The sequence below is a fragment of the Xenopus tropicalis genome, chromosome 1 (assembly GCF_000004195.4).
Source record: "Xenopus tropicalis strain Nigerian chromosome 1, UCB_Xtro_10.0, whole genome shotgun sequence".
Lineage (NCBI taxonomy): Eukaryota > Metazoa > Chordata > Amphibia > Anura > Pipidae > Xenopus > Xenopus tropicalis.
The window spans coordinates 50,142,218-50,168,126 of record NC_030677.2 but is presented as its reverse complement, the minus strand read 5'-3'; the positions used below and the strand labels follow the sequence as shown (position 1 = coordinate 50,168,126).

Genomic DNA, 25,909 nt, shown 5'->3' with positions numbered 1-25,909 from the left:
GGTGTTATGGGACTGACTGCCCAGGGCGCCATATGCAACATATAGACATATATAACATATAGAACAATTTTGGGTAAACAATCCCTGGTGTGTGACTGATATTGAAATGATATTGCAAGCGTCACTGAGGACAGATATAAATTACTGGATTGGTAATGGTCTTTGAAGTGCTGCCTTATCTGTGGGTGCTATATAAGTAATGGATAATAATAATCAGCTAAACTTGAGGTGGGGCATAACTAGAGAACCCCCTCCCACTCCACTCCACAAGGGACAGCAATGGTACACAGACCAAAATGAGACCAAATTTAGCAGCAGGCCTCAAATGGGTGCCCTAAATGCAGGAGATATGAGTAAAACAGGCTTAATGTTCTCCACGTCTCATGTAACTTGTCCTAAGGCTATAAGGAAATGGGAAGGGCTGATAATTGGGCTTGTATATTAGCCCAGATTTACAAATATTTAAACAGGAACTTGGAACCCTGACAAAATAACAGATCTGGTAGAACTAAAGGAAGGTGATTTGTTATTGAGGTGAAATATATACTGATACTGATTTGCATTTTAGTCAGGGTAGGATAATTATGTGATAAAGGAGTCCTGGCAAGGGCCTAAGGATATGGCCTCAGACCAGGCAGGCAGCCACATCAACAGAGGAGGGTTTATCTGTGGCCTCTATTTTTAAATACTTCATTTCTCAGGGTCTAGAATTACTGCCAGTACAATAGCATCAGCATTCTGAGAACTAGGGAAAAACCATCAATTCATGTAAACAAGAAGTGAGGCCAAACAGTGAATAAACAGATTAGGAAACCGGAAGCCACCCAGGGCCTTCAGGGCCTGCAGTGTTTAACTCAATGTAGGGTGCCCCTTCAGCCTCAAGGAACAGAATGATAAAACAGCTATTCTTAACCTGTATGTTATTATGGCTTGGGTTCAAATGAAAGGGGAAGGTACTGCACTGCAAATCTAGTATTCTTTCCCAATATTTTTGTGGTAATTGTTACCAGGCCTCAGTTAACATTTTAGATTTGGGGTATGCTATACATGGTTCTCACATGCCTAAAGGTCAGCTAAAATCCTATAGTAATTTTCCTACTCCAGCTTTTTAACTTAAAATGTGTGTGTATATATAATATGTATGTACCTTTTTAACCTGTGGGGGAGTTTGCCACCCACAGTTAGATATATGAACCCTATAGCAAGTAACCTGCCATTACTTTATTTGTGCAGTATGATTTTGGGAAGAAAAGGGGCATTAATGCTAAAGTTGCTAGTATATGAGCAAAGAGCTGTAGACTATATGCATTTGCATTTCTGTACTTTATCTGAAATTAAAATACAAACCAATATAAAGGTTTTGTTTGTCGTCCCCAAAGTGGAGAAAGGAATTTACCTTTACAATTATAATCCAATTATTGAAATAAAAGACCTTAGACTGTAATAATGTATAATCTCTGTAAAGCGCAGTAGAAATTATTTGGCACTATTGAAATAACAGGAAATAAAGAAATAAAATAATTACTCAAAGAGAAGAACCAATAAAAGAGTATAGAATTTGTTGTGTTACTGCATCAAAAAAAAAAAAGGCCACTTCCCTGTATAACATTCCACGTGATGGATAGGGTTTTACACCCCTGGCACAAAGCTCATGTGTGGCAGATGCAAAAGGACATTAATCCCATGTCTCATATGTGAGAGGCCTAGTTCTGTTGGTCTCAGTACTCACATTGTCACATAATTAGTAAGAAAAAACTGGAAAAACTTGAAGAAAATAGAGCACATGACACCCGAGGTACAGCTAACTCCTTCATGGATTTACTGATGCATATTTTCCAAGATGGATTAGATTTCCTTCGCCACAGGCCTACTGAGCCCTGTTTGCTTTGGCACTTAGAACTGGATGAACATTACAAAAATATACATATATTCTCTAGGCCACTGTGTGCAAGAACAGCCAAATGAACACCTTAGCAGGGATCTCTGTCTATCCAAACTTGGCTACTATGGAGCATTAGCATAAATAGTCAGCCCGTGATTCACAAAGCTGGGTCTATGCCATGCTCACCTTACTCTCTCAGTGCCAAATGAATGTGTCAGATTAGGGTTCTCTGAAATTATGGCCTCAAGCTAAGAAGCTTTTAAAATTGTGGTCTCATGGAAACCTCATGCGCTTCAGGAAAAAAAAATCCCTAAGTTACTGAATAGAAGTTCCAAAATGAAATATGTGCAGAACTGTCTAGCAAGTCAGACACAATCCTAATGATTTCAGGATAATGTCGGCTTAAGTCACCATGATTCACCTCCAGTGCAAATTTATAAGAGAAGGTATTGCAGCAATTCCAATGGAACATACACTTTCTTTCCAATTTTGGTGAGTGGCACCTGCTTTAAAAGCAATTAGGTGTTGTCACCGGCAAAAACAATTATATTTCAATGTGTCCCATCATTTACAGCTATAATAGGGACAATAGTAACTAAGCTAATACGGAAAGTGTGCAAATGAGCATGTAATTAGCTTTATGCCTGCTCTGATACACACCCGCACCATTCACAATGTTACATTCTCACACAGTCCTAGTCATGCTCTGACACAGTTTGCCTGATGTATAGAAATTGACTTGGCTTCTGCTATTGATAGCATCCCTAATCCCTCAGCCAGAGCAGCCCCTCAGTTCCTTACCTTTAAAAAGGGTAGGCAATCCTTGTCTGCTTCCTTGTCTTTCACTTCAAAGTCATAAAGTGCTTTGCATTGAGGAGGAGGCTGAGGTAAAGGCTTTATGATCTGCACAAAGTTTGTTGGGAAGAAGCCATGGATGCCATTAATCTCCCCGTGGTACCAATTTTCATCAACCTGACGGCGAAGCACGATGATGTCTCCCTTGTTAAATTTCAGATCTCCAGGCTCTTTCCCCTCGTAGTTGTACAAAGCTTTGGCACATGGTAACTGAGGAACACCCTATAAAACAAGGAGAGAAATGGCTTTTGTGAAGTAAATTGCAAAGGAGCGATTAACGTGATAGAAATAAGTACATTTTGTCTTTAGGGCCCTACATCCATTTGAGTGCATTAAAAGGATCTTATTATAGTAGGAAACATTAAAATGCCATTCCTTTTAAATGAAACCGTATGGGAAAACCTGCACATATATTTGTAAAGTCACCATACTCTGACAAAACTTTCCTTGTATCAGTGGTAGGTCGCCTGTATAGCTTTACAGTTGCAACTGTAACTCCCTCTGTGGGGCCACATTTTTTTTTTTTTACTATAAAAAGCAGACTGCCTTCAGTATTCAGTATTGTTACTATAAATCCCAACAACACTTCATAGACTTAAGCTGTTGGGTGGGTGCTAAGAGTTGTATTTCAACAACATGTAAGAGGTGCAGGTTGGGCAACAAGTATAAATCATGTTGTTTTTTTTCCTACAGTCACAGTCCCTTGCTAGAAGTCATTTTAATCAATCCTACAGTTACAATCTCACCCTACTATACCTGCTATCCCACAGCCACAGTCCCTTTCCAGAGGCTATTATCCCCCCACTGCTACTATAGGCTTCATCTCTCCCTACTATACCTACAATCCCACAGCCACAGTCCCTTCCAAGAGGCTATTATCCCCCCACTACTATAGGCACCATCTCTCCCTACTATACCTGCTATCCCACAGCCCCAGTCCCTTCCCAGAGGCTATTATCCCACTGCTACTATAGGCACCATCTCTCCCTACTATACCTGCTATCCCACAGCCACAGTCCCTTCCCAGAGGCTATTATCCCCCCACTGCTACTATAGGCACCATCTCTCCCTACTATACCTGCTATCCCACAGCCACAGTCCCTTCCCAGAGTCTATTATCCCCCCACTGCTACTATAGGCACCATCTCTCCCTACTATACCTGCTATCCCACAGCCACAGTCCCTTCCCAGAGGCTATTATCCCCCCACTGCTACTATAGGCTTCATCTCTCCCTACTATACCTGCTATCCCACAGCCACAGTCCCTTTCCAAGAGGCTACTATCCCCCCACTACTACTATAGGCACCATCACGACCTTCTATACCTGCTATTCCACAGCCCCTTCCCAGAGGCTAAAAAAGATTTAAAAAATGCAGAAAAAAATGTGACAGTCAACAAACAAACTTTCATATTGTTGCACAAATGACAGTATCAAAAAACATCTAATACCATGAGGCAAAGAAAAATCTTCGAGTTGTAAAAGGGACATCTGCCACTGACTTTAACATGATCTCGATAGCTTTTGGATGAGGTATTTTTACTTTCAGATAGTTGCAATTTTGTTGCATAATAAATTGCGGGGAAAAAAATCACATGAATTGTGGGGAAAAAAATCGAGTGTTAGTAAATATCCCCCCTAAGAGTTAAAGTAGGATCACCCAGCCACAATATACAAATCTGCTTTGTACCAGTCACTCTCTCTCTATATATAGATTATAATTGGAGCCTGGGTGCATGAAGCCTGTAACAGATTTGGGAATGTACAATATCTCCATTCATACACTGATTTCACTTCACCCTAAGCACGTCCTTTAGTCCATTCTAAATTTATATATAATTCATCCTTTCTACCAAAACCTGCTGCACTGTGTGCTCAATAGGTTACTCTGTGTAATACCTGCTTCCTGAGCTCTCACCACCAATCATGTGAGCGCTCCTGTATACTGCTGCTTTCTCTTATAATGACAGAGCAGCGCTGTCCCAAGCCAAATAATTCTATATTTCAGGGTCACTTTCACTTTATAATGACAGAGCAGTTATTGTACAGTGCCTGATTAAAATTATTCAGCATTTTTATAATGTTTGGCAAGGCTTTAAAGAGATTATACACCATTCATATTAGCCCCTGTGCATTTTGCAATCTCTAGTCCCTTGGCCATTCTCTAGGGTCAGTTTTTATCAAGAATCAGTTCAATTCTGCTTTATGATTTTTGAGTGTGGAAGGAAACCGGAGTACCTGGAGGATAGCCATGAAAGTGAGGGGAAACACACAAACTCATTTAACAGATTCCTGGCTGGAATCAAACCTAGAGCCCCAACAGAGGAAAGCAGCAATGCAAACTACTATGCCACCGAGAAGATGCTACTGCATTTCATGCCAGTCTCATTGGAAATTCTATTTTCTAATGAATTCACATGTGAAGAAATACTACAGTGCAGCATTTTTGCAGCTTATATCATCTGTGCTGCTACTGCTTTAGTGTCCAGAAGTCAGACTCAGGCACAAAAAGACAATCAGCACTCTTTCAATAAAACCCTTTGACTAGTGAACCTGGATATAAAGCAGGCCCGTTGTGGTCGAGTAGCTTAAAAAGGAAAAGGATAATCAGGATTCATTTATTTTATAGCACAAGGCAGACGTGGGTTCCACATGTGGTACAGTCAGGCTTACGTGTGTATCCGATCCTTTTCAGCGAGAAAAGCAGTATGCCTGGTTTCCCGAATCCCGAGCACAAAGAAACATATTCACCCTGCCCACGCTACTTATTACCTAGCTGAGATTCAGAAATACTTCCACTTAAACAAGCTATAACATGCGCCCCATGAATGAAGTAACCCTGCACCCTAGTACTGTTAAAAATACATAACTGAACCACACACCCTAAGGGCACAATCCAAAGGCTTTTATATTGGGCACGTAACAAGTCAAAGGCTTTTATAGTGGGCATATAAATCCAAAACAGTAACAGTATAAAGTGCCTCCTAACAACTTCATAAGCAAGTGTCTCAGATGCAATAGGGAATCCATAAAGTGGAGAACTGTGCCAATGTGACTTACATTTCAATGTTATTATGCCATAATTTTTGGCCCGTTAAAATCTGTAAAGTTGTGAACTAGGAGGACTTATTTTTTTCAACTTACAAATATTCTACAAGTATTTTGTATTGTTCCTGTATCCTTCTAATTTAAACATGTTATCCTAACAGCAGTTAAATACAGAACTGTTTGGTACTGTACATACTGATCAATTGCTTTAAACTCTGTGAAGCTCTAAGCATCTTGTGGCATTTACCTCCTATGTAATGGAAAAAGAAAATGATCACTTAAAAGAGGAGGAGAGTACAATGAAGGGATATATTCGGAATGAATACCAAAAGGCGCGGCCGTCGAAAGTTGCATTCAGAGCACAGCAAATGAAAATATTCTTCCCATGTGCCTGCCTATTGCTAACTGTACAAATTAATGCACTTGCACCGTGAAAGGAAGGATAACAATCAGAATTTCCGTGTCACCGAGACCTGCTATGCTGAGGAACAAGTTCACCGCCTGCTTGCAGTTCACTGGGACATGTCTAATAAAGAAAGACATGGGAAGCCAAAGCAATTGGGCTATTAACAGGCTGGTATTTTGCTTCTTTTCTACTCTTTTTATATTCTTGTTTCGATTTTGTGCTTTCTGCGTAAAAAAGAGAAATGTGTGCTGAATAGAAGCATTGAGATGCTTATTTGCCTTGCCTAAAAGGGAACAGCTTTGAAAGAGCCTTTCAAGAGATCTGCAGGACAAAACAAGATTCTTAAAAAAAAAAAAAAGGGGGGGGGGGTGGTGTTGCTATCTGATGGCTGGACACATTCCCTGGGCATCACCTCTTTCCCTGGTGGTCTCATCATCTGCTGAACTTTCACATAGGAAAGTATGGGGGAAATCTGACACTGATTTAAGGGCAATTAAAAAAAAACAAAACACACACACACACACTAGTATAGTCTATAGTGGTTGTAAATGGTGATTTGACATATCCACACATCATTCTTCCCTTCAGAAGTCATCGTCTGTGGTTGTGATGTTAACAAAGAGGTCGGCCACATTCTGCTTTTGGCCTCTCTGAAGACTAAAAGAGAGAAACCACAGGGTGTTGTTTCATACCTTCCATGTAGTATAATGTTTGCTGAACATTTTCCCCCAATTCCTGTGAAATCACAGTATTCTGAATTATTTACTTTTCAACTAGTAGCCCGATCTTGAAGGGGTAGTTAACCTTTAAATTAACTTTTAATATGATGTAGACATTAATATTCTTGAGACAATTTGCAATTGGTCTTTCTTTTTATGGTTTTTCAGTTATTTAGCTTTTTGTTCAGCAGCTCTCCACTTGGTATTTTAGTCACTATCTGGTTGCTAGGATCTTATTTACCCTAGCAATCAGGCAATGGTTTAAACAAGAGATAGGAATATGAATAGTAGAAGGCCTGCATGAAAAGATAAGTAATACAAAATAACAATAATAATAAAATTGTAGCCTTACAGAGCAATAGTTTTTGGCTGCCAGGGTCAGAAGAGAAAGGAAAATAATTCAAAAACTATAAAAAATAAATAATGAAAACAAATTGCAGCGTTGGTAGAAATAGAGGATTTTATAACATACTAAAAGTTAACTTAAAGGTGAACCATCCCTTTAAGTTGACTATGCATGTAAAGATTTGCTGGTTTGGCAACCTTCTTGCTAGAGCAAGCCGCTTGCAACCTACACTGGAGGCCAGACAAGCAAACGCCTGGATTGCCATTGTTTAAAGGACTTTGCTTATTTGCTGTATTCTTCCATAAATAATACTTATTGAAAGGTGGAGTGTAAAACACAAATTGCACTGTTAGAAGCACAAAATCTAAGCTGACATGGCAACATTCTTATTGTGGCAAGAAAAAAGTCAAGTGGCAACAAGAAAAAACCTTGCGTACAATTGGAGTATGTTCTCCTTGGTGAGGTTGTCATTAAAGGGCCTGTTTGACCATGGTAGTGGGTTACAACAGGGCAGGCTGATTTTGCCCATGGGCCAGTGACTAGTTTATAACAGGGGGCCTGTGCAGATCCATGAGAACTGAAGCAACCATTGCATACATAATTATTACAAGTTTTATCCCCATAACCTGCCATATTCCAGCTCTTATTGACCTACAGCTCTCTCAGATGTTCAGACTGTAAACTGTCAAATGCTTCAGGGACTCGGGCTGGTCTAGATAAAGCAATTTGAATGTTAATCGAGTATTAAAAGTAGTTTACATAGACTACAAACATATTCTTTTTTATTCACTTAAAGTCCATATGCCCTGATGAGTGTATCAGAAAACTCCACCACAGACTCTAGAGAAACACTGTATTATGAGTAATATTGTTTCCTCTACTTAGCATAAAAGGCTTGGGATTAGTTGTTTTCTAGAACCAGGCCTGGCATTTTTATAGTGACTCTAAGTAAAAATGGCAGCCAGGTCAGAAACTTGGCTAAAGGCTGGGGCCTGCAATGTTAAAGCTTTATATGCTGTATCTGATGCATCTCAAAGCCTGCTCATCGGGCCCCTGAAGATCTGCTCAGTTTACAATTCACTTCAAACCTTTTACTTGGCTTCACATGAAAAGAAACCACTAAAGTAAGGGGAAAAAAACTCCCAGCAGTCTACCCACAGGTTCGCATCTGCCATTTTCCTCTGCCAGCTACACAGGAAAATCTCAGATCTTTTCCAAAATAGTCTGCAGCCAATGTGCGATTAGATAGCTTTAGGTGTTGCCGAAAACATTTATTAGCTTGGCTGGAAACAAACAATTCAAACTGTATCCTGAGTTTTTATATACAGCATTGTTAATGTAACACTGACAATACAAGATGGCATTTTATTTAAAGGAACTATTGCTCCCCGCCCCCCCTTCCTCCGAAAGCCCGGACTGGCAATCAGTTGACAAATGCCAGAGGGGCTGCTGTAAATTGCCATAGACAGGTACTATTTATTAGGCTTGTGAGGGCTGTTTGGGCCTTTATGTACTTTAAATGCCAGGGCCTATTTTTATTTCAAGCCCAGACCAGTCTGTGACTCCACATTAAGGGGAAATGATGGGCAACACAGGTGCGAGTGCTTCCTTTCCTCAAGATGTTCCTGTTAGCATTTCTGAGCCAAAAAGAACTCACTTTCACGGCCTGACATTTCCCATTTAAACTTTTTATAGCTCCTGAGTTTATATTCATGTGAGATTGTGTCAAAATGTCTGTGTTGGACAGTTAATACCTACAGTCTGCAACAGAAGGCAGTAAAAGTTGTGTATAAAACCATATTTTCAGCAGAAGGGAAAAAGCCAAGAGTTGCCCCATGTGCCTTAACATAAAACTATTTGAAGCTGCCTTTAAAGCAAGGATGCCCCTTCATTCAGATGACTGGTTCTTTCTAACAAGCATTCAAGCAAGCTGTTGCACCTCCTCTGAATATTTTTCCCAGGCTCTCCTGTACAGTTCCAGTTGCCTTTAGTTTTACAGATCATTGTCTTCTTATTGAAGCCAACTAGAGACACTACTCTGGCACTATCTGTTACCCAATACTGCAGCTACTGTTGCACTTTGAACGGACTGCTTTCTGCAGCCTACAGTGAGGGCTACTAGCATTTCCCTGAGACATCCAATTTATACTGGGTGCATAAAGCAGCTGTAACAGCACCACATCCTCTTCCTTTGAAACCAAATCCCTAACAAGGACATAAAAGGATGGCTGCTCTGGCAATCCTAAGGCAGAAAAGAACCTGTGTAAAACAAAGGGAGCTTTTGAGTCGCACAAAGTACAACAGCAATTACATTCTATTTGAAAGCAAGCTAGTGAAAATGTAATAAAATCGACCTGACAAAATTGTCTTAAAATTGCATCTCCAAGTTGTATGGTGTGACAAAATCTAGTGTTTAGGGTTTAGGATATGATCATAGTGTCTCAGATCAGCAACAATTCCATTATTGCTGGGACATGATCCATTTATTATTTTGGTAAAAAAAACATTCCTTTCCATAGGGGCTTCCATGCAGCCCCTGGCCTGTTCAGATGCTCCACTGCAATATTCAGAGAGCTCAGCACCAATGTAGGATGGGATGGCAATGTTCTGTCTTCTTAGCCCATTAACTAGATCAACGATGCTGCTCTGGCAGCAACCTTTTGATGTGGCAATTATCACTTACCAAAAACATCTTGTTTTTCACTGTCTCAGTAGCACTAGCTAGAGGCACCCCAAGCACTTCAACTATTCCCTGGCAATGTTACCATATCTAACACATATAGCAGGACCATGACTCGAATCACCTCTCTGGTTTCACCATCAATGAAATTTATGGTCTTGTAATTCTAAAGTCATCCAAACAGCCACAACATACCCCATATATGGTGATGTTATTCCCTGTGTCAGGAAAAGAAAACAATTGGGATGGTTCAGCTAGTAATTGGCACAAATGCTAGACACAGATCAAGGATCTATACAGGTATAGGACCCATTATCCAGAATGCTGGGGACCAAGGGTATTCCGGATAAGAGGTCTTTCTGTAATTTGGATCTCTATACCTTAAGTCTACTAAAAAATTAATAAACCATTAATCAAACCCAATAGGATTGTTCTGCCCCCAATAAGGATTCATTATATCTTAGTTGGGATCAAGTACAAGGTACTGTTTTATTATTACAGAGAAAAAAAGAATCAATTTTATAAATCTGAATTATTTGATTAAAATGGAGTCTATGGGAGACAGGCTTTCTGTAATTCGGAGCTTTCTGGATAATGGGTTTCCAGATAAGGGATTCCATACCTGTATATGCCAGACATTTTGGTGGCTTTCTCCCGTCTGCTCTATATCATTGTTTAGCACATACCTATTGCAAAAGGGGGACTGCAGCCCTAAGGCTGCATGTAAGTAGGTTATAAACATACAACTTAAGGCAATGGCACACAGGGGCACTGCTAATTCGTCACCCCACTTACTATGAGACAATTACTATACCAGGCAATGGTGGCTATAAAGACAGCAGGCACGGCATCACTCCATGTGCCAGTTCCCTAACACTGACTGCGGGCAGGTACCAGGGATTCAGGAACAAAGACTGAAAAAATGGCTTTCTGGGTCAAGCTTTAATGCTCTTAATGGCACGGGAACACCTCCAAGCTGAATGAAGCTAACCTTTTGATATTTCCATTATATAACAGAAGGGAAGAGGTACACAAAAGGAAAGGGTTATTGTGTCTTTTATGTTTCATTATCCTCTTGTGTATATTAAATGTTACTATCAAGAGCTAGCCTAATGTTTTATAGCCACACGTGAAAAAAGTCATGTCATTAGCAATTTAAATGTACAATGCTCATAAACCATTATCTTCTCTGATTTTAACTGGTTCCTGAGACCAATTGCCATTTCAGCGGTGCAAAACAAATTCAATTTCTATGCAAATCTGGTGCCTTCTCTGTAACACCTTATATCCATATCCCTTGTTAAATTAATTTATAAGTGCTTGAGGAGGATCAATGAATAATCAGGGGGAATTACGATTGTAGAATAATTAAGAAGTAGGAACTGTTTCTAATTAGATGAGGCAAGCTTTACCAATTAATAAAACAAAAGAGGGTTAAGACTTTATGACTCTGAATTCTACTTGAAAACCATTAAAGAATCCACAACTGTCCTGTCAGGGCATTGGATCCAAGTTCTTAAGAGCACATGGTAATCTTGGAACCCAATAAACACTGACTGGGAAATTACAGCGATCAACAATACCATGTGTGTTATACATTCTAAAAAATGAATAAACTCTAGCTCACTAGAGCTAGGAGACCAGTTAAACATGTCTTTATGTTAAAAGGTTGAGATGGATGCATTCCCAATTATAGCAAATACTCAATATATGGAACTCTAGAAGTGACAACATTTTGTCAGCTGCTGGGCAAGAGGGCCAAGAAATATATGCAGGGTATGTTCCAGCAGTGACTAATCCATCTCATTATATAATATCTGTTTCCCAGCGCAGCTGTGTGAGACACAGGCACGAATCTAGATCCCAAAGTCTCTGGCTACAGCACTGTGCCAATTCATGGCTGATGTAAAGAAAAGATGATTACAAGAAAGCAGAAAGAGACAAAACTTTAGCTTATGTACCTCCAAGTGTGTGGTGAAATCCCTTATGCCAAAAGTATTATTGTGTATTATAAGAAATATTATATGTATGTATGTATGTATGTATATCTTTATTTATAAAGCGCTTCTTATGTACGCATTGCTGTACAGTAGATATCGCCATATGAAAGATAAAGATATTATATAAAAATAATTAAAAATTGCAATTTCAGCCAGGAAACACCCTAAAATCCCTAAACTCCACCCTGGTTAGGTTTTATCAGCTAAAAACAATACCTGACAGCTGCGATATCCTGTATATTAGGGCTAAACTCCATGAGCGTTTTTTCATCAGATTTTATTGGAAAGATTTAATCTGATTATCTATGCAACACCATACAATAGCATGAGATTTTTTTAGAAGCATACAAAATCTGTTATCTCCATAGGCTGTAATGTAATGTCAGATAAAAGTCGGATGAAGTGTTTTCAATATCGCATCGGACATGGACACAGCATGCCTCGTTCGCATCCAAAGTCGCGTCAGATGTACATGTCTTTTATGCATCCGATTTTTGTATCAGTCCCCCCATATTTTGATGCAAAGGATTACATGTGATTTGTAGATACAATGCCATCCGCAAAAAAAGCTTGTGGAGTTTAGCCCTTAGAGACATTTGCACAACTAAACCACTGCTGCTAATGAGTGGGCGATATATGCCTCTTCTTCATACACCCTTACCCTAAGGAATATGGACAATGAATTAGCTAGCAAGAGCTCTTGGCTGCTTTACCCACTTTACAATGATAAATATGCAGCACCTGTTCTGTTCTTGGCTCCTGGGACCGCATTACTAAGGAAACAGCACATCACCGTATCACTAATAGTTGTCACTAATTCCTTTTTTTATTCTACAGCCGTTACCTAGTAGCGTCCAGGCAAAATATAGACAAAAAAACATTAACATAAAACAGTCAAAGGCAAGAAATACTGATACTCCTCATTGAGATGCTTTAAACATTCATTGGTGCCAAGTCTGTAGCCAATACATGATAGTGGAATCAGCTACATGACAAGATTCTTGGAATATAACTTAATTAACAATTCAACACTGTTAAAACAATAAACTGATGTAAGCTTTCCGATATTTTGTTGTATCAGTTTATATATAACTGTATATATTATAAAACCGTATATAAAATGCTCAGTTGAGTGTTTTTGTGTGAAGGTCCATCGGACACTGCATGGCTGTCATTGTTTCCACCATAACATAGGGTGCTGGGGAAAGGAGAGATTTGTCCACTGCTGGCCACCACTGGATTTGCTGGATTGCAGAACAGCCATGTGCCATTAAACAATATCCAATTTGTATGCTAACTCCACTCCACTCCACTCCACAGACATGAAGAGATAATATGCCCTATGTATGGCCTTCTTCTTGTCCTCCTGGGTAACACTGAGAAGCATAGTCTGCTGTTCCCTTAGTGGACAACTAAAAGGACTCTGTATATTCTGCAATAGGTCCTTATAAAAGATAGATGTTGGACATTAGGTTTTTGGAAATATTTATGTAGTGTCTAGTATTACTCCTCTAGCTCCTAAAATATATGTGGAGCTTAAAAAGAAAGAAAGCACATTATTTACTATACTAAGTATAACAAAATGCTTTTAATATGATGCTCTATACAATGAACAGTATAAGACTATTTATAAGGATTCTGATATCATTCCCACTTGCAGTGCAGCAGTAGAGTGTGAATGAAGTTTATCAAAGCACATGATGAGGGCACCTGGGAAACTAAGAAAATGTCTAACCCCGTGTCAAATGAAAACATTACATTTAAAAAAAAAAAAAAAATCGGTTTGCTCTTTTTAAAAATCAGATTTCAATGCAGGATTCTGTTGGAGAAGCTCTATTAACTGATGCTTTTTTTAAAAAAAAAAAAAAAACAAAAAAAAAAAACCTTTTCCCGTGACAGTATTCCTTTAACTATAGGATAATAATAAGGCAGATCCACTGACACACATTCTAAAGGCCTCATACTTTTTCACCATTTTCATTCCCTTGCACTTAAGAATTTAGATATAACACTAGAAACCCAGTTCAACCATACATAAGCCCAAATATGGCTGGAGTACTGATTCCCAGCATAATCCAACGTGTTATAAAGGGTTAAACACGAAGGAAGCTGTAGTCCAGCAACATTAGGTATGTCTTTTTAAAGCAATAATGTTTTTTTGCAATCTCTCCAGTTCCAACAGACCACTTTCTACATGCGAAACCTCCAGTGAGAATCCTGCACTTTCTGCACCCTGTTCCCTATTGTTCGTAGCCAGCAGCATTAAACTTTTAACAAAATTATTCACAGCAAGCTAAAGAGCAAGGCAAACTCATAGTACCTTAAAATAAAGCAAATGCACAACATTGCCTAATCTATTATTAGGAGAAGAAATCTTAAGTTTTCAGGAGAAAGGCACCAAATCTCAGATTCAGTTTCAGCATTTGGCCAAGTGTCTGGCTGAACCAAATCCTAACCCTTAAAACCATGTGACTTTAAGGTTACTCAATTAACATTGTGCACATTTTTTTTCCTCTTTCTTACCTATATTTGCAATTTCATTAATTGCGTGACCTAAAGTCACATGATTTTAAGGGTTTAGGTTCAGTTCGGCCAGGCAATTGGATTTGGCCGTATCAGAGTCCTACTGAATAGGCCAAGATTCGGACAAATCCAAAACCAAATGCAGGATTCAGAGATGGTTAGGGATTTGGCTGAATCCTTTGTAATGCACTAGATTAATGCACATCAATTATATTTTTACACTTTATTTATTAAGATAGGTTTCATTCAAAAGATGCCAATCATCATGCTGTCCAATTTATTCCATATAGACATACCATCAAATATATGCTTGTGGATCCCTTGGGCAGGCTGACAGGCTGCGTATTTACCTCAAACTAGACATCCATTAAGCTAAAGCTTTTCTTCTTGAAGAATGCTCCAACTTCAAACCAGACACTTTAAAACTTGAATAACAAGATTCCAAGAAAGAGGCAAGCCACTTTGATTGCAAAGGGTAGCCCAAATCCCTTTTTATTATTACATGTACTTGGGAGTGTCTGTTATTTTGACTAACTGCTGATTGATACCGAAAAATAACCAGAATGCTGAAGGCACACAAGGCTTAAAACTATACAAAGAAATACAAAAATTAAACATATATATTACCAGGCATAGATGACACAATGTTGGTCTGCCTGGTTTCCATTAGTTTCCCCACCATCATTATAAACTGAGAGATGCTAAATTAATTTAAGGAAAAATATGATGGTTATGCCGGCATCTAAATTGCAACTAAGCAGACCTGGATATTGCTGCCCTCCCACCCCTAATCATTTAACACGTCAGTGCTCCCACGTTCTGGATCACATCTGTTCATCTGGGCTCAATCACATCAACAACAGATCAATTACAATTTTATCATCCATCAAAACATCCCAATTCACAGCATCGTATCCTGCTTACCTTACCTATGCCATCTGCTCACTCCACTTACAATGGGGCTATTGCAAAAAAGGATACAGCCATAATTATCATGTTTTGTGCATAAATTATTAGTATAGTGAGATTTTTTTGTTAGTAATTATATTGAGATTTTATGACAAAAGCAAACAGCTCTGGGTACTGTGCTGTAACATGGGTTTCAGAAATGACATGCTTTGTTATAGAGATGACTAGCATTTCAGCCTTTAAGCATGGCAAGGATATGAATAGCAGAAAACACACTCATTACTCAAGACATATAAATTCAGAAAGAGCAAACTACATGATCCCACAACTAAATTATTTTGCCACCTTGTCTAGCAAGGAATAGGTTAATACCCCAAGCTTCTCTTTTTCCCTAGAGCTCGGCACAGTGTTTCAGATGAAGTATTTGATCTGAATATTAAAAGAAAGCAGAACTATATATATAATATCAAGCAAATAGAATAAAGTGCCTTTTTAAAAAGATAAAGGACTTCCAAATAAAGCAGATTTAAATGATACAAGTTGTATCCGGGAATTACTTTGCCTTGCCATTCTGCAAATAACATGGACAAATTAGCATGCTATCATCAAGCTTATTCTTCTAATCAGCCATTGGAAGCTTGTCGGAGAAGCAAGACACGGATCACACAGTAATTTGTCCTGTTAATGGCCTGGCAAGATTCCGGATCACAGAGAGTAACTACTGGCTGGAATTTTTACTGAAGAGAATAAGTAAATAAGGACAAAATAGGAAAAAAGAAAACTTCTACCAGTGAATTAGTAAGGTGACTGTAGTCATAGGAACAGAAGGAACAAGCTTAAAGGGGTAGTAAATTTATATTTAGTATAATGTAGACAGTTATATGAGCCTTTTTTGTGGTTTTTAGCTTTTTCTTTAGTGGTTCTCTGGTTGATATTGTAAGAGGTTACAGTACTAATGTGCCCCCACCCCCCTCCCCCCAACAACCAGACAGCCTTTTAAATTGCAAGCTATAAAGAAGCAGAAAAGCAATGGAAATAAATTTTGAACCCCTTCCCTCTCTGTAAGGAGGTGTCCCATGCCAAGTGCAGTGCAGGAAATTTAGAGGCCAATAGCTTTTTGCCCTTACATTTTGTGAATGGGGATATATTGAAAATGGAGCATTGTCTCTGTAAAATTCAACTTGCACTAAGGTGAACATCCCTTTTCATTTGGGAGAAGATAGACATGGGTTGAAATGCTGCCTTGTCCATATCTGCATTTAATTTGAAACTATTAATTGAAAAAGTGAGCAGGTTTGTGGTTTTGAGACATTAAATCAATTTGTCACAGTGTTATGTAACATTAGTTGAATATCAACTGATTTAAAGCAAAAAACAGTGGAGTCAACAGTGTAGACAACATGTTTACAGCTTTACACAGGGTGATTTAACTAATGCAGAAAAGAATCAAATCTAAAATGCTGCACTCGTCTTTCAGAAAAAATTATTTTCTACACAATAAAGAAAAAGGCAATAAACATATAAATGGTCTAAATCTATTTGCTTGTTTTTACTCATGTACAAAAACACAAAAAGCTCAAAATAATCATTTACAAAGCAGCCCGCTTTAAACTTTCAGGTCCTCCCCAGTGGTTACATTGGTAAAATAGGTAAATGCTGGTTTCCAGTTGAATTACTTTGCATTTTTGTTCCTTTGTTTCTTTTTGGTTGTTCTTTTCATCTGCCCACATAAACACTACATGATGGAATAATTCATTAGTCATTGTGGAAACCCTTGCTTTCCACAAGGAGGGAAAATGAGCTGGCATTGTGATATAATATTTCCAAAGTGTGTGTTTAAATGGGTGAAAGCCCTTGCTGCTATTCTTTTATTGGTTAGGAACCCATAATGTACTCAGGAACACATACTATTTTGGGGGATACACAACTTTTTAAGTAACAATTACATGCAGTTTAGAAAAGCAACATGCTAGAAATGAAGGCAGCACCCAGAAACAATGGCAAACAAGCAGCCATCCTGCAAACAATGAAACAAGTTATTATTCTTATAAATAACACATTGGAAGGGTGTAGGAAACAGGTACCGTATGTCTTTGTGACATGGAATAAAGAAACTGTGCTTAGAAATGCAGTTAATGCCTGAAATACACATATCTATATATTGATATTCCTTTTTTAGCCTTCCCCTTAAGATTCTTCTTCCTAGCATAGAGTGGAAGACAGTTCTTACTAACACTGGCTATTAGGGACTTCCACGGTTTTCTGTAAACAGCTACCAGTATATAAAAATAGCAATATATTTTAAAGTGTATTTGAAAATATCCACAAGAAGTGAAAATGATTTGTGCTATCGGCTTTCTTTTCAGATAGAAAGAGATGATAAGTAAAGAAGGGTCACGGTTTGGGGCATATTTATTAAAATGCGCATTTCAATGAGCATTGCCTTTGCCAGGGGGAATTATACACCAGGTTCAAATATTTATGGCCCAGCAAATATCCCTGAGGCAAATGTGAAGTGGGGCAAAGAAGAAAAGACACAAGGCAGATCAAAGCCACTGGATATAGAATCTTTTTTTTAAGCTACTCTTCCCAACATATGCCATGGATCAGTTATGTTCAGCATTGAATTAATCAGTTCTACTGTTTTAGCGAATCCTTTACTGACACTAGGGCATTCAAACCACTTAAAATGAGCAGTTTGGGTAATAACTCATTTTAGTATGATATACACCAGGGGCTCATTTAACAACATAAGGTGCTAAATTCCCCAAGTGCAGGCAAATATGGGCTGCTGACTAAACTCTCCTGTCTTGTCTGTCTGATCAATTTGGCAGACTTTTTGCCAGTGTACTAGCCCAAAATGATTAATTCATTCCATGATTGATATACAATTTGGCATTATTACTAACTGGTCAGTGGTTTATGTGAGACAGGCTCTCTAGGTGATCTGAATGCAGGTTTGAGGGCTTAGTGGAACAAATTGGATCAGATCTATTTCGACCACCACAAAGGGGGCCAAGCAGCAATAGGACCTATGTTTTGACATACCATACCACAGGCATTCTACAACAGTGAGCACAATACAGTAAGAAAACTGGCTGCTGTTAGATTCCTTGATGTATAATTCTCAGCAGTTGGAAGGCTACATCTGTACCTTACAATCTTGCATACAGTCTAGGCGAGGGTAGACGGCCATACAGGATAGGCTACATATACCTTTGCAAGATATTATTAGCGAATGCTCTTAAAGCAGGGCCAGAGCTCTCAATTAACAGATGCTGCTATATATGCTGTCGTATAGACTACAAAGGCACTTTCCACAAAAGATGGAAACTTTGGCCAAATTCTACAAATGATTTTTATTTCAAATATCCCTGACTTTTTTATGAAAAAAAAACATGTCACTGTGTATCCCCTGCATGGCATGTGCTGAACTTTCCTTTTTGCATAATTGAAACCTGAAGGTATTTCCAGAGCGAAGCCGTTCCTTGCTCTTCCTTTGTCTGGGGCCCTCTCACTTTCTGACAGCTTAACCAGTTTAGCAGTCAGTAGGCAGAGTGCAGAATTGAATGTCCAGTTGACCGATTCAACAGAAAGCAGCAGTAGTAAAACATGAAACCACCATAAAAATAACTCTGGGTCAAAGGTATCCTTGGATATCAGCCAATACAGCTTAGAGCATAGAAACTACTGAAAAGCTGATATCCTAGAGTCTCAGGAGCGGAATACAGTTTGGTTAAAGTTTCTGCTAATAGTTCAAAGGTGATTATCTGTAATAATCACTAGTGCTCACTGCAGGTTTCAGTGTGCTTGGTTAGCCCTTTTAATGAAAATGTCAGGCCTCCTTGCCACTGGGCCTTAATGCAAGAGAGAATAAAGCATAAAATAGCTTTAACTGACGCAAGGCTTTTGGTTCAAAGAAGGCCACATCGAAAAGGATGGGGAAATAACTTTAATGCACAGCAGAAGTGGCTGGCTGGAAAAAGACAGAAGGAACATATGGCACAATGCATCTGATCTCCTTTCCACAATATGGTGTATGTTGTGTGTTATGTTACACTAACTAAATAAACATTCTATATTAGCAGTAATAAGGGAACCAAAGAAGGGAGATGCCTCTAGGGATTTAATGTTATGTTCCATTTAGGCTGGAAACTGAACCCACTATGATACACTGCTATAAGATGTCAATACATGACTTAGGAGACCTCCCAGGGCAGTCTAACATATATATATAATTAACCTTTTATTTGTATAAAAAGTAAAAGTAAACAGCAGCTTCCTGACTTCTTGATAGAAAACAAATACTAATTCACAAGCCCATTTACTCTTTATGTATAAACAGGCAAAAGTTGTGGCAATCCTGTAAATGTCCACTCAGTGGTACCTCGAAAGAAACAATGCCACATATAATAGATCTCAAATGCCTTGAAACCATTAACTGAAATGAATAAAAATAGCGGGACAATTATCAGTTTTATACACATCAGGAGGGAATGATGCTATACCTGTAGCTGAAAATCAAGTGAACTGGCAGGCAGCATGATGGCCATAAGCAATTCTTAGTTTCCAGCTAGGTATCCTTCAGTGTGTATGCTTGATAGTAAGCTCTTGGCAACAGGGCCCTCTCTCCAATGTTATGCCCACACCCTCTACTGTACAGTGCTAAGGAAATTGTATAAACTATATATCCAATTACCTAACTTTAAAGTATAACTACCACTGCCATATACATGTAAACAGAGATACGTATATACACAAATTTGTATGAAAAGGAGCTACAGGTAGCTGGTGACATCCCTCTGTTAAATTCAACATGTAGATTCAAGGTAATTTGTTTGTACAGCCTTGTTACCAATGCAACAGGGGTGGCCGATGCCCTGGATCCTACTCTTTTTTTTATTTCCTTATTGTTTATTTTTATTTCCTTATTTTCAATCAATCTGCATTGTTTCTGTAGAACATTCTGTGTTTGATACATGGGTTTCTTTTATTTAAGTCCCCATATGGTATAATTTTACAAATAATGCTGTTATTCTGCATAAGAAAAATAATCAAAATCATGCACAGGTATTTTGGCATTTTTGTGATAACAAGGCTACTTGATGGTTCCTCCCACGTTTATAAACAGTAAATAAAATAAATAAAGTAAATAGTTTTACTGGACATTTATAGGAAAATAATATGATTTTAAACAACTTAATTATGTTGTGGCAAGGCATCCCCCATTCACAACAATGAGCCACTAGTGACTTAACTTGTTAAGGAGTTGGCAGAGCAAAGTGATGGATTTGCATAGGTTGCAGAGGAGACAGGCAGCTGTAGAATTTAGCTGATCAAAGCAGAATGGAAATCCTTCTCAAATCTCCATCCTTCTAGATGGAAAAGTAAAGCACTCAAACTTGGAGGACTGGCAAAGACTCTGGAAACAGGAGAGAGCTTGATTCAGACAAAAAATATGCACTGGTGCTGCCACTGGGAGAAAAATCTCTACAATTACGATCTTTCCCATGACCATTGGTCATAAGAAAGATTGTTTGTCCACTCTACTAACATTAAAGGAGACATATAGGATAAATGAAAAAACCTTTAATCTTGTAGGCTATTATAAATAATATATAGTGCTGGTTGCACTTTGGGCTAAAAATTAATACTATCTATAAAAATGGCCCTTTTAGTGGAGCCCCCTATAGATCTGCTATGGTCCCTGTCTGTGTTTCTTTTGAAGGGTGGGCGTGTCCTAACGGTCCATGCCAGAAACACAGCAGGAGGGGAATAGCCAATCACAGCCCTGCAGTTACCCAAGCAAACAGACAGGCTTCAGTTTCCTATCAGGTCAGCCCAGCTGCTGATTGGTTCCTATCCTACAGTGCAGTGTGCCACAAGCCCCTCTGCACAGCCTGCCAATTCAGCAATTCAGTCTAACAATTCAGCATTAACGTTACAATGTTCAGGCAACTTCAGAGTCGCCCAATCAAAATTTTCAGTCCTGTCTCATTGACAAGATGGCCGACATTCAAGGCTTTTACCAATATCCTTATCTGGGCACCATTACACATAACATTTGTCCATGCTTTCTCTTACTTCCCACAGAGCCTGTTGTAGCACAGAGAAACTAGTTTGTTTACACAGGCTGAGACAACAACATTTACTGTCCTGAGTGTAAATGACCTTTCCTCTACTCTGTTTTCTCTACAGAATCTCCTTTATCCCTAGTGTGACAGACAGTGGCCTCTTAAAGGGACCAATTTACTCTCTTAAGGCATAAGTGCACCCTTATCATAAAGTTCAAGTCTTTTGCATTCAGCTGTGTGAAGTAACAATAAAACGAAGAAGAAGCTGCCTTTATGGAGGGTCACAGATAGCCGGAGCTTGGAGTCATAAACTGATGGCATCCTCTCCATTGTCCTTAGAAGGAGGGTTAAAAGAAGCCACATTTAAATCTTCTAAAATATTGAATAAAAAGATTAGATAAACTTTTTTGGGGGGGTGCGGGAGAAGAAAGGGCATAGCTGGATATGAATAATACATTCATCTACTAAATATACCACTCAAAATAAGAAGGCTTTCCTCTTCGACTGAAATCGGGCAGATTTAAATATTAGTCGGACCGGGAACCGCATTGGCTTGTTGATGCAGTCCCCAAACCAACGGACGCCTATACCCCTCATTCTAATTCGATTGTTTGGCCCTAGGGCCAAACAACCGAATTAGCCCAATATTACCCACCCGTAGGTGGGGATATCATAAGAAGATCCGCTCGCTTGGCGGCTTCGCTAAGTGAGCGGATCTTAGCGTGCATGGCCACCTTAATGGTTGTTATTCTGCAAACAGCACATAATTTAATTTGAATAGATCCAGATACTCCTAAATTGATGCTAGTCTTTTCCCAGGCCTTCAGGGTAGCTCTGCTGACATAAATTATACTGTTTTATTAAAACGCACTGCAACCTGCAGGGTCACTGTATTAGTCAGATACCTGTCATTAAAAAGTAATCCACTGGTGATGTGGAGGTGTCAGTGACATCAGATGATGTAGGTGTGGGAAAGAAAAGGAATGTCTAGCTTCAGTGGGTAGAAAGGTGTTGAGAGGCCAGTGAACAGCACATTAGTTCCATAGTAATGTATGCCTCCTGGGATCCATTGCTGTTTCCCTTTCCATAATCACAAGCAGATGTGTTTTCTTCATTCGTATAGTAAGATCTAACCAAATAAACAAACATGGCATGTATAACCATTACTTGTCTTTTTATTATTTGCTTTTATAACTGCCAAATCTTTAGAAGGGTTAAATCCATTTGAGTTCATCAGTTAGAAACATATCTCTGAGAAATTCATTTTAATGGGCTACAATCAGTGGTCTCCAACCTTTCTTACTCGTGAGCCACAGTCAAATGTAAAAAGACTTGGAGAGCAACACAAGCACCATAGAAGTTCATGGTGGTGCCAAATAAGGACTGTGATTGGCTGTTTGGTTGCCTCTCTGTAGACTATCAGCCTACAGGAGGCCTATGTTTGGTAGTACATTTTGTTTTTATTCAACCAAAACTTGCCACCAAACCAGGAATGCAAAAAATAAGCACCTGCTTTGAGGCCAGTGGGAGCAACATCCAAGGGGTTGGTGAGCAACATGTTGCTCACTGGGCTACAACATCACTTTTGTTAAAAATGTAAAAAAATTCTAATTAGTGGTGGCCAATTTCCTGCTTATAAAGATATCTAGCTTTCATAACATTATATATGCTAAAATGTCTATACATAAAGTGTTTTTGTCAATTTGGAACCAATAAACCTAATAATATTCTGACTGCAATAGAGTATCTTTTAACTTTTCCATAATTATTGGATTATCAATGTCATAGTTTAACATCTGCAAGAATGTTAAAAATGTGTAAAAAAAAAAAGTTGGCATTAAAGTTTTCACCTTAAAATTCCAGCGTAAAATCAGCAGGCACCTAAAAAGGCTGTGTTAATAAAGGATGCTACCAGCGTTTATTAACGTCACTTTTTTACCTACAGAATTTACTTGCTATACGAATTTCTTCTATTGACTTGAAAGGGTTATGCCATAAAAATAACAGTGTAAAATAATAGCATTAAATTCAGCTTAAAAGAAGATGCACAGCTTTATAAATAAGCCATTTAGGACACATTTCTGGAGGGACAGCTACACCTTGAATATGCAACCTTTAGGGCTCTTACACATGATGTGTTCCACCTGCATTTGGCACTTGGATAGCCTGTGTCAGTACACAAAGAAAGAATGAGCTGCATTTTGTACTGCCTACATCCACCACAGTAGAATGCAGGGCGAAATGCTCTTATTTAAAAGCCCTTACACAGAATATGGGACAAATGTTGGCTGTTCTATAGTCATATTCACCAAACAGTACCCATGCCTGAGACATTCAGCAGAAGCACATAAATGTGGGGATGGGGCAGGTATTGTGCATAGAAAGTAGACAATGCCCCCTCCCGACATGCACCACACCTTAACTGCAGCTTTAGCTGCTGGTGATATAATACTTGTACTTCTAGGAAACAAGGAAAACTATGTGGATTACACATTGTAACCAAGTTATCTACATGAAACATTGGAAGGTTACTAAATTGGAACTAGATATTCAGACAGCTCTACTGCCTAACGGTGGGTGATTTAACAAACTTAAAAATCAGATCCTTTTTTTTTTTTTTTTTTTACAGACTAGGGGTGGCAGTATCCCTTTAACCCAATACAGTTATTAACCTTTTAAAAAGTATTTTTTATTAGTTATTTAAGCCTTCATATCCTTTAAAAAAATTATTTAAATAACAGCTTTCCAAAACATCCCCTCAAGGCATATCAGAACTGTAACCTTGCCAAACCAGTCTTTCATGGATGTCGTAACAAGCAATATACACATCCACTCATTTCTGCCTGAACAATTACAATAACTTGCTTGCGTCCACAGCAAATTCATAATTTTACCCAGGTTTGGGTTTGATATGGATGGTCTGCTCCTGGCATGGTTAACCAGTAAATTAACTAAACAGCTTACTTAAGCTGGCCATACATGTTAAGATTTTTAAGAGATCTTTTCGTTATTTAAGACCAAACTATGTATGATTTGTCCATCATCCAAAACGACCATTTCAAGAGATATCGTCTAGTTAAAGCTAAGAAAATTACCTGCTTGGTCCTGCAAACAATGGTAGAATGGGCAAATTTCATAGCTAACAATGGAAATTTTCAAGCCTGACCAATCAGATGAAAACTTGCCAGATGTGTGATCGTTTGGTGCCCACTTACCTTACGATAATTTGACGAAGATTCGTCAGATCAATTCAATTATTTTTCACTCTGAATTTTTTCATTGTGAGTTTGCTATTATATATTATGTCTGTATTATTTACTTTTATCTGTTTACCATCTTTATTGTGTAATTATGTATGGTTACGCATAGGTGCACATGATGTCATGTAATAATGTCACTTCCGGGTCTCTATAAGAATTGTGATTTTGGTTTTAATACAGCCTATGATTAAGTGCCATTGCGCGTAAAACGCATCAGGAGTGGTGGTTTTAATGGATTAATAAAGTTAAACTTTTAAGGACATTTGTTGGATCGGACTGTGTGAATCCCGTTATGTGACTGCAGATTTGTCAGATCGCACTGAAATTGGTCGTTAGGGAGAGAAAAATCTTAACCTGTATGGCCACCCTCAGGGCAATGGTACATGGGGCAATGGTAAGTGCTTTAATAAATGCTGTTTGTATCCTTTTAAGATGCTGTGGATGGAAAACAGGTGTGAAAACCAGCACAGAGAGACCCAGATGCACAGAAACTTACACACTGTTTAGATACGCTGCTTAGATTTGATACAACAGTTCAGTTTTCCATTACAAAAACAAGCACAAAGTCTGCTGTCTGGGAGAAAATCCATGAACTGTTCTGGAAAAAAAGGAGTTTCCACCTACCTGTCACTGTGTGTGTTGAGTAAACACATTTTCTCATTAGCAGATAGCGCTTATTTATCCAGTAATTTATTAACAGCTGAAGTTCCACAGGTGACATTCCTTGCTGTTCTGCGTGCCACATAAATCGTCTTTTCCTATAATTTGTGTAACTAAGCTTGAAATTCCTCCTCTGAGCTGTCTGCCTCCGCCACATTGAATCAATTAACTGTTACTTGCTTTGTGGTTCTCTGCTCGGCAGGACAGAGCCCAAACTGCATTACAATAGAGAGAACGCTGGAGGTTGTGGAAGATAAGGTCCAAATACAGCATACTTTAACTTACAGATCATTAATAGTGCCACTGCAATTGTAACCCAGTTTAAAGCTGGCCATGCATGTATTGATAAAATCCTACATAACAATTTTAATTTTCGGAATATACATGTGAGTCTGAGGATCCTGACCACAGTTTTGTCCAAGGATATTAGTTCACTGATTAATCAGGCAGACTACACTGCCTGCAACTCATTGATCATTGATGATCATTTGGGATGTGGGCCCAAACTCACAGAACAAGAGAAAGCTGACCATATAGTGTACTGGCAA

General features: G+C 38.7%; 1 protein-coding gene across 4 annotated transcripts in view; it reads right to left on the bottom strand.

The window, feature by feature from the left end:
- Nucleotides 1-25,909, bottom strand: part of sh3rf1 (SH3 domain containing ring finger 1) — an 84,990-nt gene that overhangs the window by 26,956 nt on the left and 32,125 nt on the right. For all 4 annotated transcript variants that reach the window (XM_012961866.3, XM_012961878.3, XM_012961871.3 and 1 more), the window contains 1 exon segment: nucleotides 2,684-2,959. In XM_012961866.3, the coding sequence (XP_012817320.1) occupies nucleotides 2,684-2,959 (276 nt within the window).